Source organism: Camelus bactrianus, chromosome 35, assembly GCF_048773025.1.
Source record: "Camelus bactrianus isolate YW-2024 breed Bactrian camel chromosome 35, ASM4877302v1, whole genome shotgun sequence".
NCBI lineage: Eukaryota > Metazoa > Chordata > Mammalia > Artiodactyla > Camelidae > Camelus > Camelus bactrianus.
In genome coordinates this window covers 26,242,902-26,259,664 of record NC_133573.1, presented here as the reverse complement: position 1 = coordinate 26,259,664, position 16,763 = coordinate 26,242,902, and the positions used below count along the sequence as shown (strand labels likewise).

Here is a 16,763-nt window from a genome sequence, read left to right as displayed (position 1 = left end):
CGGGACCATCCCACCCAGAGACCCTGCGGGCCCAGCACGGACAGCTTGCAGCCTCTCCCGGGCCTCTGTTTGCAACCTGAAAGGTATCTTTTGGGCTCTAAAACAGGAAAGAAAGACGCAAGACTGAAACTTTATATTTTATTAACTGTAACAGGTCAACACCAGTCAGGCTGAACTGAACTCTTACCTCTTGATGACTGCCAAGAAATAACCATCATTTGTTAATCAAATATTTTAAAGCCATTTCAAAACAAATTATTCAACCCCTTTCCCTAAACAGAATGACATTTAGTGCAGGATGTGAGTGTATTCTGATGTTCCATGTGACACGTGAGCACCTGGTTCCTAGGAAGGCCCTGAAATTGCCCAATTGCTCAAGTCCCCGCCCCCACGTTCCTCTCCAGTAACTGCCCACAGCTTCAACACAAGAGCCACACCACCTCCACCTTTCAAACTACAGATACTGCTGGGGAGATACCTGTCACTTCCACCCTGAGGCAGGGGTTCACACATTTTAGTGTGCAGCAGAATCACTTGGAAATCTTTTTTTAAATGCATATTTTGGGTCCCAGAAATCAGAATTTGTGATTCAGCAAGTCTGGGGAGGAGCCCGGTCGCCCAGGGAACATACTTTGGAAACCCTACTTAGTGCAGTGGGTTCTCAGAGGATGGAGCGAAGAAAGGGGGCACCTGGACCAAACTAGGGGGGCTGCCGGTTTGGGTAGAGCCCTGCCCACGGTAGGGCCTTCCCAGCCGAAGACATCTTCTAAAGGTTCAGATGTGGCCCCCAGGCTCTGGGCATCTGTAACGATTTCTCGTTCTCCAATGTCATTTACACTTTCCAGGTAAAAGGCCCATCTTCTCCATTTGTAAGAGCATTTTCTTTGAGTAAAAGCTACCTGTTTCAGGTTTTGCAGTGAGTTTCCAATCCCAGCATGGTAGCATCCGGAATGCCAGAACGAGGACGACCAGGGGGCCCAAGGGGGTCATTTTTACAGAAGGGGACCTGAGCGCTGAGAGAGGCCCCGTCACCTGCAGTCTTACAGCTAAGTTCATGGCAGGCCTGGCACCTGAACTCCTTTGAGGTCAGATCTGTGCTCTCCCCCGAATCCCCTTTGGTAAGCAAAGCTGTGCGGCCTTGGCTTTGCCCTTTCTGATCGGTTTCCTCTGAGTGCACTGGTGGTGGTCTCTCCAGGCTAGAATGGTAACCTTTTCAGTACATTGGGAGCAATACAGTGTGGTGGTCAGGAATCATGTAGATCCAAACCCGCATGCTGGCCCGACTGCAGCCAGTGCCTTAACTTCTGTTCTCTGGGGCTCAGGCTGGCCTTCAGAAGGATCTCTCACCCAGGCTGAGCAGCGGAAATGCCCATTTCACTGACTTTCGAGCCCCTGCCCCTGCTGGCACATGGTCTGCTGGGCTGAGCTCAGCAAAGCTCCCTGAGAAGTAAACAGTGCAGACAGGCAGATGAACACACGAGGTTCTCCAAAAGCAGTTGTCACATGTGGTCATCGGAACTTCTTCATTGGCTATCCCAGTGGAAGGAAGCAGCGATGCAAATTAACCTCAAATTGGTATTTGCCTTGGGGATGAATTGTATGACGCTGCTGGTTGGGTAGCAGGTTTTCCTTCTGGATTATCTTCAGCGCCGGCAATTATTAAGATTTATGGTGAGTCCCCGAGGGGGCTGCAGCTCACAGGCTGGGAAGCCAGCCTAGAGGCCCAGGACTTCCTGGTTCGAGGCTACGGTGCAGCTCCTACAGGAATCAGAGAAGCAGCCTCTGGTTTGCCAAATGCATGAGGTTTTGTTACTTTTGGGGACTCCACTGAGGGTGTTACTTTTGAGCAGACCGCCACAGCTCCGTTCTCCACAGCTTGGTTTGGAATTTCAGCCAGCGGGTTACCAGCATCTAGGTAAAAGCTCTCCGGCAGGTAAAAAGCTCTCTTGGTCCAGCCCTGGGTCTGGAAAGCTGCATGGTGCAGGGGTCAAGCCTTCAGCCTGGCCTCACTGCAGCCCAGGCTCCCCCACAAGGCGGGAGGCCGGGGAAAGGGCATCACGGCTTTCTGGGGTGGACGGAGCCTGGACCCCTCACTCACCCCATTCTCGCTGACTGACCTTTGACAGATGGGTCTCAGACTGGAGGTGACAGTGGGCCCTGCCCCGCTGGACTCTGATGGGGGTTCAATGTTGGAGTCAATACCACGGGTGCCTGGAGTGTCCTGGGGGCCAGTGAACGGTGGCTCTGACGGCCTTTCCTCTCCTGGAGGAACATTTTTAGCCTCCTGCACCTCCTTTCCAGGAAAACACTCTTCTGAACTCTGGCCAGTCTCAACAGAAACCCTCGAGACCTCCCGTGCAGGGGCTGCCTGCCCCTACGATCAGAATGAGACCCACTGCGTGGAGCCTCGTGGTTCTCTGTCTCGGCACTCCTCACATTTATGGCCACATTCTCCTCATAGGGAAAAAGATGACTTAAAAAAACAAAGAAAGAAAGAAAAACAGATCAGCCCCAGGGTGCAAGCTGGAGGACAAGAGATCCAGGACATTTCTGGGGCTTCACTGGACCGGAAGCCAGATGCTCAGGTCCTCATCCAAACACTACGTCAGTTAAGGAACTCGGATGGCTGATGCTGGTTTGGAATCTGCCAGAAGCGGAGCAGGTGATTACCTCGTGGTACAATGTGTGTTCTGCGTCCCTCCCTCCCCTCCCAGTGCTTCCATCCGCGAATCCAGGGTCTGGTTTCCTTCATCACAGAAGCACCAGGCACCTGTGAGACGTCCACAGTCCAGGCATCAGAGTTACTTGATTTTCTTCTTTCAACCAGTTTACAGTCTGGTTGGGAAGACAAGATAAGGAGTCTCTCTAAATATGTAAACTTTAATCACCTAAGATTATCCCAAAGCCATAGGCGTGATGGTTTCTCAACAGAATCAAGATGTTCAGAGTGGGGAGTATCTCGTGGAGATCTGAGATGTGTCACCTGAAACGGACAAGTGGCCCCACCTCACGTTAGAGGCACTTTTTGGTAACAGTCAGGCTGAATTCCTTCCTTCATGCCTCGGTTTATCACCACCTCCTCCCCTGTGAGGGCAACCCCGCACCTCAGGGCCTGGGCAGGGGCACATCACAGCTCGCTTCCCAACACTGCTGGCCCAGCCTAGGAGCCCCTGGCCCTTCTGCTCACATCAGCACCCGAGTCTCCATTTCGCCCCTTCCCCAGGGGATCGTGGCTCTTAATACAGACCACGTGCCCTGTAACCATCACTAATGCGGTAAAAGCAGGCTGACTTCTGCAACAGTCACCAGACAGTGGTGGTGGCTGGGGATCCGAAGGCCGGGGCCAGCAGGTCTCCTGAGCGCTGCCCACTGGGCTTATGGCCCCGGGTCCTCTGATGAGGCCACTCGGTGTGACCAGATGGGTTTCCTCTTCTGGAGGAAGGCCTTGATCCCCTCCTGCCCATCCGGCAGGCCCAGGTTGTCCACCATGGTCTGGGAGGCGAGGTGGTAGGCGGTCCTGAGGTCCTGGGCCAGCTGCCTGTAGAAGGCGGCTTTGCCCAGAGACACCACAGGACGGCTCAGGGAGGCCACCTTCCTTGCTATCCTCATGGTCTCTTCCTCCAGCTGCTCCTCCGGCACCACCCGGCTCAGCAGCCCGTGGAGCAGGGCCTCCTGTGCAGACATGGCCTCCCCGGTGAACAGCATCTCTAAGGCCACCTGAGGGAGGAGACAGGTACGATTATTAAGGCACTGAGTGTCCCGGGACCCAAGCCCATTGCCTCGGCCCATTTACCTGCCCCTCAAACTCCGTGTCTCCCAACACCCCTAAGGCCTTCAGGCCCCAGACTCCCGCCAGGGACGGGATCCCAGGGTGCCCAGGAGAGGGAAGGACCCTTCGTGTCCTGCTCCTTCCCCAGATCGGGGGCCCTGGCCTCTGTCCAAGGAAGAGGATTCCATCACCTGCCTCTTGAGGGGGCCGAGCAAGGACCGAAAACGCTGTGGCAGTGAGCCCACCACTCCCATCACCCACTGCAGGGGCCACTTTCCACCCCCCTCAGCCTGCTGGGAAAGGAGCCGGCAGGGGCGCAGACGGAACACACAGCAGGCTGGCCACCGGGCACGAGGTGACGTCGGCCCCACTTCCTCCTCTGCAAAGCCAGGGCAGTGGACTAAACCCAGTGCCGCCCAGTTTTGATAATCTGAGGATGACATGTTGGCGGCAGGAACTGCTGCCTGTGGACCACTTCAGGGACTACTCTGTAACTGAGCAGGAAGAGATTCATCACTGCGAAGCGTGGCTGAAGCCCTGTCTGAAAGGGGAGCTAAAGCCCAGTGCTGCTGGCTCAGGGCTGTCGAGTAGGACCCCGCAGAAGGCTCGCAGGAGCCCCAGTGCAGGGGAAGGGGCCAGGAATCGGCAGAGTGCCCCTTCTCCCGGCACCCGTGTTCCCGGCCCCCCTTCCGCTTCCTACGCGATCCCGCCTTGCACGTGCCCCGCTCCGGCCGCGGGGCCTCACCCGCCTGGCGAGCTCACACTACTTCGCACGTGTAGATTTATAGGGGTCATACCCAGATTAAATAACGGATGGGCATTCCCTGAGGAAAGGAAAGCCTATTGTATTGTGAATCAGCACAACCTTTACTTACTGTTTAAGTTTCCCCTAAAACTTCAGATAAGAGAATAAAATACCTCCTCTCGCCCTTTTCCATAAGCAACTCCTGCAGCCTGGCAGGGCGGCACCTCCTGGGTCCCCCTGACAGAAGGTGGCGGCTTCATGCTTCCTCTTCCCGGGAGATTTGCATTAAAAGCAACAAAAAGTGCTTGAGGCCAAGGCTGGGCCCGGAGGCTGGTGTCCCCAAACTCTAACCCCAGATTGACCACGCACTAACCACAAGACCTTAAGGGGCCGATTTAACGCATCTAAGTCTATCTCCTCATCTGAAAAATGGAAGTCAAGACCTCCCTCCTCCTGCAGAATTGTGAAGACGGAGAAATCTGTGTGAAGCTTAGACTGCAGCGCCGGGCACTCAGCAGGCACCTAGCAAGTGCAGTGGCTGTTATTAGCATGCTTCCCCCTGTAAATCTGTATGACCCGCTAATGTTGGCTTCAGGTATCACAGCCCCAGAATGGGGGGGGGGGGTCATTTAAAGCAGAGTGGTCTTTGGGTCCCCTCAGGTCCCACGCAGGACAAGAACCAGCATCAGGGGCTGCTATGCGGCAGGACTCGGAGGGAAAGGAACTGGCCAATTAGCTGGGCGACATTCGGTGAGTCACCGAGACCCCCAGTCCCTCCTGTGAGGTGTGGTGCTGAACCCTGCTCCCTGGTGGCCACGTGAATCACCGTTAACAGTTACATGCAGATTCTGATGCGGCCGGTCGGGGGGCCTGAGACCCTCAATTCCCCAGACTCTCTGGTGACCAGCACACAGGCTGAGGACCAAGGTTTTCACTTAACACTCTCACCAGCTTGGAAGTTGTACTCTGATCTAACGAGACGATTAGGAAATCAGATTCCCCAGATGCACAGAGTTACGGCAGGTAAACAGGTGGAAGCAGGTGTTCCCACGTGGAGATATGACTGGTTTGGGAAGAGGGGGCTCTTGTCTTTGATGTGCTCCCCCAGGTACCCACTGCTTGAGGGGCTGGCTCTACGTCTCCAAGCAACATCAGCTGTGACTGGGGAAGGGAAGGGAGCAGCTGCACCAGGCAGGTTGTTTATACGGTGCAGCGAAGATGCATATTTAACTCCTGGGGAGGGAGCACTTCACACGGCGGGAAATTATTCATGCCCAGGCTCAGTCTGGCTTGAACACAAGGGCTCCCAGTGGACAAGAGGCAGCACTTCCTGCACAGCCGAGCAGTTCCCAAGGTGACCAGCAGAGGACACTGGTGACCCACGCCTGCGACCTCAGCTGGAGTGAGAGGCGTGGAGCTTCCTGGCCAGGCCACTTGGCAAAGGCACCTGCTTGTTCTGCTTCCCGGGGATGCGCGCGGGGTCGCGGGCCGAGTATGGACCTGTCCCTGCGGTGTGACCAAGCAATAACCATAGGCAGGTGCATTTCTGTCAGGTTTAGATTTTTGTGAACCCCTAGTTTTCCTCCTAGAGGGGACCACACAGGCGATGTTTCTGCAACATGGTTCTGGGACTTTAAGGCCTCTTCCTGTCATATTTTTTCCCTCTTTCTTCTCAAAAATGAATTTAAAATTGGACACATATAACACATTCTGTAAGTTTCTAGGACTCAGTTCTAAGCCTTCATTTTAAGTTTGTTTTAAGAAAGAATGGATTCTTGTCCCAACAGTAGGGCTGATTTAAAAGTTTCAAATGCCTCATCATGGAACCTTCCAGAATGTCAGGTGTTGACACTGAACAGCAGCAGGTAGGCCAGGCTGACAACCACCTTTAATGTGCAAAAGGTCTCAAGAGATTTGATTTGCACAATTGCAAGACGGCTCATTAATAAGCTCCAACAATAACTTTGTAATGTACTTTAATTTAATGTCCCGCCCCTGAGTAGGGACTTAAGAAGTATTTGTCGAATTAATATGTAACATTTAAGGTAAATGTGTATCCGGGCAGGATCCAAATCCCCCCCAAGTCTGAGGACACTGGAGTGACCTGTTGAGTTTTGAGGGTCACCTTTTCCAACATGGCGCCCATGTGTGGCTGGTTTCCATAAGTGTGTGCATTTGTAGGTATTTGTCTGCAGAATCTTCTCACGAACACACATTTCTGTAAAAACGAATGAGGAGGCACATGGAAGGGAGGAGTGCTTCCCCGAACTTTCTTCTTAGTCCTGTGCCTTGATTTCCCTCAGTCTCATTTCTCTGGTGCCCCAGGCATTGGAGCAGCTGCTAATATTCCTAGTGGATGCTAAAATAGATAATGTATTCTAGAAAGCAATTTAGGTTCCCTACTTGCTATGACTTTGGTCCCCACCTTTAAAAACAGATTTCCAGTTGAGAACAAGGATGTATTTTTCTGGAACAAGGAAACCACCAGTTTCCACTTAAGAGATGCTCAGTAAACCTTTAACAATGTTATAGGAAAGAGGACAGCTTTGTGAAGAAAGTGGACTTCACTCTGGTTAGCAATGACAGTGCTTTTGGCAATGTGGCTCCTTCTGGGGCCAACACACCATGAACAGGATGTTCCTGCAACCACTGCAAACCTCACACACTCAGTGTATCGGCTACTTTCAGTCCATTCGGGAATGAGGCGGACTGTCAGCAATCAGCCAGTGGCACTAGTGTCCCAGCCTGGCCAATGTCACCAGGCTATTATATCTCATGGCCCACCTTTCTGTGCAATAAAACTGGTTCTCAACTGCGTTTCGAGTATGAGTGCAAAAAATGTGCACCTTTGGGAAAACAATGCAAATCCAAAAACCTAACCAGCTGTACTGAGGGGCAGGTAAGAGTGAAATGCTGTGATTTACAAACTGCAGACCCCTGGGAGGAGCCACAGAGGAACAGGAAGCTGGCCATCCCTCCCCACACAAGAGCAGGAACACGTGGCGTTATCAGCCAGCTCTGCTTCAGGCTGTTCTGAATCAAATGGCACCTTGAACCAGAAAGTCCTGGAACTGACCTCCCAAGCACTGGAGGATCACAACCAGCAGGGTGCGTGCGGTGAGTTCCATTACCTTTCTCGGCACCGCTCTCCCCAAGGCAACCCCGGGGGTGGAGCAGAAGAGCCCGATGTTCACGCCCGGCGTGGCAAAGGAGGACTTGTCACTCGCCACAGCAATGTCACAGCTGGCCACCAGCTGGCACCCGGCTGCGGTGGCCAAGCCATTCACCATGGCGATGACGGGGACCGGGTGATTCTGGATCATCATCATGACCTGGAGAAGCAAACACACCGGCTTCACGTCCGTCCAAGCGTGAGGTGCGACATTAATGCCTGTTATCTCCTGTGACTCTGCTGTTCTCAGAGCCCTTTTCAATGCATGGGTGTGTCTGAGACTATGAAAAATGGGTAGAGGAAGCCACAGAGAGCATTAACTTGCATTAAATAGCGACTGTGAACCAGACCGCACAGCTTGGCCGTCCTGAGACCCAGGAGGAAGGAACCAGGACACCAGGCTCAGAGGGGAAGAGACCCCCTAAGGCCACTAGATCTGCGGGGGTGTCTGTGGGGTCTGTGCCATCTCTGTCCAACTCCAGGCCCCTGCGTGTCCACCCAGCATGGCTTCCACGAGGATGCTGTCCCCACTGCTGCTCCCCTAGCGACCCCGCCAGAGCAGAGGGCTGACCTTGACCTCTGGGAACAAGCAGTTCTGTTCTGACATCCCTGCATGGAGCTCTGGCATTAAAAGTCAGAAACTGGTATTGGGTACTTCCTTGAAAAATTAAGGTGGGAAAAAGACTGGGCAACAATTTCCTTAGTGATTACCTCTCAAATCACCACCATGGACACGCTCTCAGTTCTATTAAGATGAGGGGAACACCCTGCTGTCATCAAAATCAATAGGATTCCTAAGACAGAGCCACTGGCACAGAGGGGGAGCCGGAAGCTGGCCCATGTGGGGCCCCCGCCCCCCAGATCTCCAGCACTGTGACTTATTTTTGCAGCTGATGAAATAAATTGGCTAACGTCTCCATTTTTCTCCCTGACACTCTAAGCAGATTGTGCCGCTACGGTAACTTCAGTTTATAAATGGTTGCCCTTTGACCCTGGCGGGAGGGGGACGGGAACCACCTCTGGGCTGGCATCCCACGCGGCAATGCCAAGAAAAACGACTTTCAGGGACTCGAAGATTTTGCCTGAAGAAGTCTCATCTTTGTGTTCATGAACCCCTGTGTTTGCCAGCTTTATTATAAAGTGACCAACTATCTACGTGAGGATATAGTATATTTTTGACTTTTTTGGAGGGTGGCCTTTTGAGAATCTGGTAACTGACCCTCCTGGAGGAGAATGCACATACACATGCACACCCGCACCCCAAAGGGCTGGTGGGCTTAGGGGCCGTGCGTGTAGGGGAGGGGGAGGGGGAGGGGCGAAACCCCTTCTCACCGGACCTCCAATACCGAGGAGAAGCGCAGGGGCGTGTAAAGCCTTCCTGCAAAGACAGAAAAGGTCTGTGTCGGGTCTGAGTGTCATGCGTCACCTAGCCAGCTGAAGGTACGGCTCAGCTGTGGCTGTGACTTGGGTTGCACAGTCTGTCTCCTGTCTGTAGTCCAGGAGGGGCTGGGATTCCGCACAAGCTGGTGGGAACTACTTAGGGAATCCATTGTATTAGCAGCATTAAAATATCCCTACCTTGGATCTAGGAATTCTCCTTCCACGAAACAATCTGAAACAGGGTGAAAAGCTATCTGGATAAAGATGCTTGCCAAATCATTATTTTATAATAGTGAAAACTATAAATATATAAAAACAAGTAAATGGCTATATAAACTGAACCATCTCCATGCCATGGAATGCTGTATTCTCATTACAATGAAATTTCCCAGGAGAAATATCAGCACGGTGGTCTGGAACTAGGCTGCTGGGGTTTGCTACCCCATCTGTCACTTCCTTGCTGCCCATCCCTCAATCTTAACATCTGTAAAATGGGTATAATCACAATAACCATCTTACAGAACACGAGAATTACAGAAATTAGCATATCTGGAGTTCTCAAAATATTACCTGGCACATAGAAAGCATGAAATGAAAAGTTCAAACCAAACAGTTGCTTGGATGAAGGGCTCACCAATGACTACAGGAGTGTCACAGTTCTGCAGTGGTTACATCTCCTGGCTAAAACCTTATCTGTAAACTAGGGGGCTAGTGCAATGTTTAATATGATGATTGTTCCCAGGCTTGCGATGTCGACCGCCACCCTGGCTTACCTCCGAACAGGTTCGAAATACTTCAGCGTGATAATCTGGGCCTTGTTCATCTGTCAGTTCCTTTAAGTCATGCCCAGAGGAAAATACAGGCCCCTCAGCTGCCAGTGTTTCCAATTGAGAAAAGAAAAGAAAAAGATGTAAATAACCCAAGTGTGGATGTTCACTTCCTTGTCCAGTGAGTAACTGGAGGGAGCGAGCCTACGCGTGCTGTGGGCACTTAGAGTTAATGGCCAGATTTTGATAAGAATAGTTCCAGTCAGCTTAAAGAGCTATGGCCAGTAACCTGTGATGACAGCGTAGGAGTCATGGAAACCAGGGGCAGCGCGCGTCTACAAAGAGGAGGCTGTGACCAAGGCTGCACTTTGCTCAGAGCTGTCCCTTTGGTGTGTCAATCTTTTGTTTTTGGACTCGGCCTGGCCTGAGTGTGTGGACTCATCCAGGGCCATGTAAACCACCGAGCCTTCCGCAGCGGCCCTGCCATTTAGTCTACAGACGCGGCCACCCCTCAGGCTGGCATCAGGAAGGTCAAAGCGTGAAGACAGTCCCTTCATTTTATAAACAAGAAATGGGAGGATGTGGTTTTATTCCCACGGTTGTCATTAACAATAAAATGTAATTCAACTGATAAGCTGATAACACTTTCTCATGTTTCCTTTGGTGGCCTGGTTCTGACAGGCAGCGTTGGTCCCTTCAAACAAGTGAGGAGACGGTGTGGTTGGAAGTGAGCTGCCTTGGCCGCACCCGGGTTACACCCCCACTCCCCCCACCCCCAGCTGCTGACCTGACCTCTACCGGCTCTGTTTCTTTTCCCTTCCCCACATAGAACAGTTGAAAGTGTATGTTCCACCATTGATAAGATGGTCACATTCTCCAAAAGCACTGAACCCTAATTAGAAAAAAAAAGCATCACAGAGCATCATCCATGTTTCTTGTCTGTAGATGCTTTAAAATGCTGACATTGTAGGGGAAGACCTGAGTGGCAGAGCATGTGCTCAGCATGCACGAGGTCCTGGGTTCCATCCCCAGCACCTCCATTTAAAAAAATAATAAAAATAAAATACTGACATTACTATTACTTATACCACCGCCATCACCATCAGATAATTTGATAAAAGTTCTTACTGGAAAGAGAGCAAGGAAAGAAATGGGTAAAATAGGGCATGCTTTCAGGCACCGTTCAAGAAGACTGCGGCTCTCAGTTGAAAGCTTGGTCAGAACCGAGAGACAAACCAATCAAGTGCCCTAGCAGCCTGGTCCTAGCTTCCAGGCAGTCCACCAAAGGGACCGGTGTAAACCCACTGGAGAAGGTCCGTGAGGAAATCAACTCTCTGATTTTGATGGGGAGACCAGCAGAACCGCGTGGGGCAATGTTTAGTAACCGACAAAAAGGAAAAGACACATATTTTCACTGCATGGTAATCTTCGCTGTAATTTCCACAGCCAACAGTGTTAGGACCACAGTTCCAACTACACACAAGTTCTCCATAATTAATTTCTTGTAAAGGAGCTCCAAAACAATTCTCCCATTGAATGAGAGGATGCCCCGGTTAACCAAAGAATTCTGAGACACCTCCTCTGGGTTCTGCAGAACACTGAGGATGGACATCAGATAAATACCTGAAATGACAATGACCTTCAGATCTTGGCTCTCGGCTTCATGAAGAATGTCTTTTTGGAGAGATTTAAGCATCGCCAGCGACAGTGCGTTTCTTTTCTTTGGATTGCTTAAGACAATGCTCCTGCGAAGATCATTTTATAATTACTGGGTCGTGCACCAGTCAAGACAAGAGAGGACCCCTGAAATTCCTTTCTAATTTGGGGGCTATTTTTAAAACATCAGACAAAAGAGCTGTGGGAGCTGAGAGGCCAGTGAGAGGGTCTGTCAACTCTCTGGAGGGACAGCTAAGTCAAAACAAAGGGACTGCCAGAAGTACGGATGGGTTTTCTCCTGCTTCCCTTGATATGTTTCCCTTTTTCTCTAGATTTGCTGTCACAACCCTTATTGCCACCTCCACAGGAAGGGCAAGTCACAGCGGTTCCAAAAGCATTACCCTCCACCCTGCAAGGCTAAGAGCTTTGTCAGTCTGCGGGAACCGGAGGGACATGACACACGGTGCTACCTTCAACTTACTTCCATTGTTCTTCGGAAAAAATAAGGTTAGGAAAGGAGCCAGGAACAAAAACAGGCCCCCGTATCTCCTCCCACCCGCCCCACGGAAGAGGTGGCCAAGGTGCAGCTGCCGATACAGATGCATGACAGTATCTTCCCATCTTCTCTGCCGTGGCATCCTGTAACTCTGCAGAATTTATGCTGCCCGAGAACAGGACGATATGTGAAAAACAAAGTGACAGGACTGTACAGTGCGAGGGCTCTCCTGGCCACGTCACCCCCCCCAAAGCGGGTGTTCAGAGCCTGCTCACTGTTTTAAGGTCCCCCACATGCTGACTATAACAACATGTATTGTCATCTTACTGCCTGGACGCAGAAGTGTCTTATTTTTGCTCTTACAAGGCCCGGGCAACGAGCCAGACACCCGATGATAGTTGTGTGCTTTCTGTCTGTTTCCCATCAGTCTGTGCCCACATGTTTTCAGCCTCCCTCAGTCCTCCTGGAATACGACATTCCCACTGCTGTGTGTCAACTCAGATCCTCCATCAAAGCCTTCCGTGTCACTGTTTTCTGCGAAGCCACTTTGGTGACTGAATTGACTTCGGTGCAGTAAGAATAACCATTTTCTTGGGAATGCCATCTTCAGGTGGCTGTGACAGTCGTCCTTTTGTTTCTCATAACAGGTTCTCTCCCAAATACAGGAGTGACTTGTAGCTGACGTGCTGATAGACCCGGAAACCTCTGCTGTGGGGGGTGGTAGTGAGAGACTGCTGAGAAACCAACCTTCCAATAAAATGAGTGTGCTCACTGTAGCAAACCTAAAAAGTTGCCACCCCATTGGTGACATGTTTAGATTCTGAGGCTTCAGGCAAAATTGTGTAAAACAGATGCCAGCCCTCAACTCCCTTGACCCTTCACATGTCCCATTTGACCTCTGACCCTGCCAGAGTGCTCTGAATTGCCAAGTTCACTCTTTAACCCAGCGTAACAAGGTTTCTATTCCTGCCACTCCACTAAAACTGTTAAGACCGGAAGCTCCTAACTGCCAGAACCAAATCCAGTGGCCATTGTATCATGCGCTCCTTCTAGAAGTACATTCTTCCACTCCCAGTTCCTCTGGCCACTCCTCCGTGACTTCTGTATGGGCCCCTAGCCTTCTGCTCACCCCCAGATGATCCAGCGATCCTCAGGGTTCCCTCTTCTGCCTTTGCTTATCCAGTACACTCTTCTTAGGCAACTTCACCATGGCCTTGGCATCAACCGCTACCTCCATGCTGACGCCGCCCAGCCTTTGCCCTACTTCTCTACTACTTCCCTTCTACTCTCCCTGAGCTGCAGACCCACAAGTTCATCCACATGTCTCCTGGACTTCTCCGGGGATGCCATGGTGTCCCTTGGGCATCTTCCCCCTGGGACCAAACCAGCCCCTCCCCTCTCTGCTGATCTCAGAAAGCCATCCAAGCTTGCTGTTCAACTCACTGAGAACCGATCCCTCTCCTCCTTCTCATTCAGCTGGTCACCACCCCCGGTGGATTCCTCCGGAACATCTCGTGGACCTGAACTCTCCTGGTGGCTGTCTTGGCTCAAAGCACGGGATGTCTTGCATCTGGAGCGTCACTACCACCCTGGAGAGCCCTGCTCAGGCCCTCTTCCAGAGGGGCCCTCCCAACGAGCCAGGAGTCCACTGGGGTATTGAGACGGGGATATCACCTGGAAATCACCACCCTCTTCCAAACCCTGCTGCAGTCACCTGAGCCCCTGGGATTCCCTGGGCGCCCTTAGACCCAGGTGTCCAAGAGCAGTTGTGTGTAGGGGGAGCAGGATTAGACTACATGCATGCTGCTGCATGGGGCGTCTGCAGACCTGTGTGCCAAGCCCCTGGCAGAGAAGCAGGAGGGACGGGTAGAGAGGTGAGAGGGGGCAAGCACAGAGTGGGAAGAAAAGAACAGAGCTGCAGGCTGCAGCTGGCTCCCCAGCGCTTTGGGGGAGGTCCTAGGAGCCAGAGGATCCTAAATTCAAACAGCTTTCCAGGTTTATGAAGGCCTGCTTGTCAGGGGAGGAGGAGAAAACATGTTTTGCAGTTAGCTTGATTTGAAACATCTAAGTACTTAGACACATTGTTTAGCCTGCCCCACCCTCTCCCCCTGTACCCTTGCCCTGGCCAGACCAACGCGGGGGCTGGGGCCCTTCTGCACTTACTGCCAGGGTTGCTGTTTGCTTGAAGGGTTTTTGGCTTGTTGAGCCAAAGGGCAGAGCTCAGAACAGTGTGCTCTCCGTCCTATTTATTTGCCCGCCCCCACAAGGGCACTTCTGGGTGAGGGCCAAGGAGCAGCTCAGCTAAGCCTGATCTCGCCTTGGAGCCAGGTCAAGTTTGTGAGCACACAACCCTCACTGCAAGGGCTTTCTCAGAGGCACAGCGACGCTGGGGCCACCAGCAGGGCTGCCCACACCGACCTCGGGGGTTTAGGGGAAGTGCTGGCGCCGTCCCAGGAGGTCCCACCTAAGTCCTCCGTGTGAGTCCCGCGGGGTCCCAAAGGCCACTGAGCCCGGCCGCGGGACCTCTGCCAGCACGGCAGCCGCGGATTTCCTCCCGTCGGACACCCCAGCCAGCGCGATCGGCTGCAATGGCTACACGGGGGTCCGCGGCGGGCGGAGCTGACCGCTGGCCGAGCCCGCTGGGCTCCGCGCGGCGGGACGCGGCCGGCGGCCCGGCTTCCCCCGTCCCGGCTCGTCGCGGACCAGCCGGCCAGCCCCCCGGGGAGCGGCCCCCACGCCCGCGGGCCCGGAGGGCCTGGGCGCCCGGCGGCCCGGCGCTGACCTGATGCCGTCCCGCTGCCGCGAGCTGGTGGGTCGCGGCCCCGGCTCCGGCCGCTCGGCCTCGGCCGGCCCTCGGTTGCAGAAGCCGGCGAAGAGCGGCGCCCACGGGCCGCGCCGCAGCCAGCCGGGCCCCTTCGCCCCCAAGGCCCGCACGCCGGCGGCGGCCATGGCGGCGAGAGGCGCGCGCGGACGCGGGAGGCCGAGCGCTGCGGGCGCTGCTGAGAGCCGGGCCGCTGCGCAGAGCCGGGCCGCTGCGCGTGCACCGCTCGCGGCTGCGGGCAAAACCGGATCGGGGATCCCGGGGCCCAGGCCTCGATCGGACTCTTCTCCGCCCCGCCCCCCGTCACCCTGGCCCCGGTCACTCCACCCACCTGAGGCCCCGTCCCCGTCACACCCGCCCAGAGGCCTGGCCTCGCCTCCCCCACCCTGCCGCCGGGCCCCTGGAGCCCCGCCCGCGGAGGAGCTGAGGGCTGGGGCCTGGGGTGACCGACTCTAAACCTGCAGGCGGGCTCCAAGGTTTGTTTGCCTTAGCAAGGCCGGATGAAAGGGCTTAAGGGAGGCGAGCAGTGGTTTGGCTTGTCCCGTTTTGCAACACCAAGACAGAGTGGTTTGCCTAGATAAGAAGAAAAATGAGTGTCATCAGGCGGCGAACGTGTGAGCTAGGGACGCCACTGTTTTACAAATTGCTTCATCCTACCCTGGGAAACCCTCCCAGGTCACTACGTGAGCTGAATCCCACTCAGGCATTGGCTTTTGAGTGCTTTGTGTCCTCTCTTATCGAGAACCCGTGGGATCTACATTTACACCTTGCTTTTTTCCAAAGCACCCAGGCGGCAAAGGAACTCCCTTTTCAGGTCTAAGTGGCTGACACGAGACAGCACATCCTGCGGCTGAAAGCTTAAGTGTGATGAGAAGATCCTCGTCATTTGCTAGTTAACTACTTCCTGGGTTTGTTAAATTTCCAGTCTGGAGATTTGCAGGATACTTGGAAGGAATGGTCTGTGCCTTCAAAGATCTTCCAGTCTCTAGGGGAGACACCATGCCCAGGGCCCTCCTCAGGCTTTCTAAAAGCAAGTTTAAGTGCCTCAAACAACGCAGCCTCATTTCTGACTCACACCACTGTTCTCCTGCAAATCAGCTGAAAGCTCTTTGGCCAGGTGAGCACTGTCCTCTGGACAGCTGTCTCTATAGCAGAGGAAAAAGAAAGAATGGAAGAAGCAGGAACCGGCACATAAAGCTTCTTTCCGGAAATGCCACTTGCCCTCATGTTTCATTTGCCAAAGCAAATCACACAGCCGCTCTTAACTTCAGACGTGCAGGGAACTACAACCTCCCCGTGTGTTTGGAAGAATCGGGTCTTTCCGATGCGTGACCACCTAATGGTTCGCACAGCTGCCCAAGCACAGAGCCTTGACGTTACAAGCCATCTGATGCTTATTACTCAGGGGTCAGGGACAGAATGCCACATGGGCTTAGATTAAGTTTCTGCCACCGGGAAGAATGGAGTTTTGAAATACAAATAAGCTGAGAAATTACAGGAAGTTAAATTTCTAGAACACTCGAGTTTGTGTACTGGGATTTGTGTCCCCTCTCAGTCATACATGCTCCCTGAGGACCATGCAGGATCAAGAAGTCTGATTAGAATCATCACCATCACCATGGGAGGACATTTCGCACCTTCTTACAAAGGTGAGTCTTACTGGCAGGGAGGAGTGTAGGGCCTGGAGGAGAGGAGAGACATGGAGGACAGGGTTTTGAGAGAAGGAACTAGGAGGACACTCAGAGCCTGAATGTCACAGACGAAAATGGGAGGTTTCACAACTGCTTCTGAATTTTACTTAATACTAATGACAGTCATCCTCTGTGAAGTCCCCCACTCTGCCATTGCCTGCACTTGGCGTTTTGCTTACATCATCTCAGGACAACTTGTGAGGCAGGTTCCATCATCCCAGTCTGGAGAGCCCCACTCGCACTCAGTGCTGCAGTTACAAAGTTGG

At 53.1% G+C, this 16,763-nt stretch overlaps 2 protein-coding genes across 4 annotated transcripts in view; both read right to left on the bottom strand.

Annotated features, from left to right (window-relative positions):
* LOC141576040 (large ribosomal subunit protein P1-like) overlaps nt 1–2,103 on the bottom strand; it is a 44,365-nt gene extending 42,262 nt beyond the window's left edge. The window contains exon 1 of the mRNA XM_074358281.1: nt 2,099–2,103. Coding sequence (XP_074214382.1) covers nt 2,099–2,103 — 5 coding nt within the window. The remainder of the gene's footprint in view (nt 1–2,098) is intronic.
* Nucleotides 125–15,103, bottom strand: ECHDC3 (enoyl-CoA hydratase domain containing 3). 3 transcript variants are annotated; one of them, XM_074358117.1, is made up of 5 exons: nt 14,768–15,088; nt 11,457–11,578; nt 9,840–9,937; nt 7,646–7,846; nt 125–3,717 (listed from the first exon to the last, which is right to left on the bottom strand). In XM_074358117.1, exons 1-5 carry the CDS (start codon nt 14,932–14,934, stop codon nt 3,376–3,378), a joined length of 930 nt encoding a protein of 309 aa, XP_074214218.1. In that variant the 5' UTR covers nt 14,935–15,088; the 3' UTR covers nt 125–3,375. The 3 variants fall into 3 exon arrangements, with proteins under 3 accessions (XP_074214218.1, XP_074214219.1, XP_074214220.1); XM_074358118.1 differs by lacking the exon at nt 14,768–15,088 and adding an exon at nt 13,429–14,712; XM_074358119.1 differs by lacking the exon at nt 125–3,717 and adding an exon at nt 6,474–6,732 and having other exon boundaries at nt 14,768–15,103.
* Between the last annotated feature and the right edge of the window lie 1,660 nt (nt 15,104–16,763).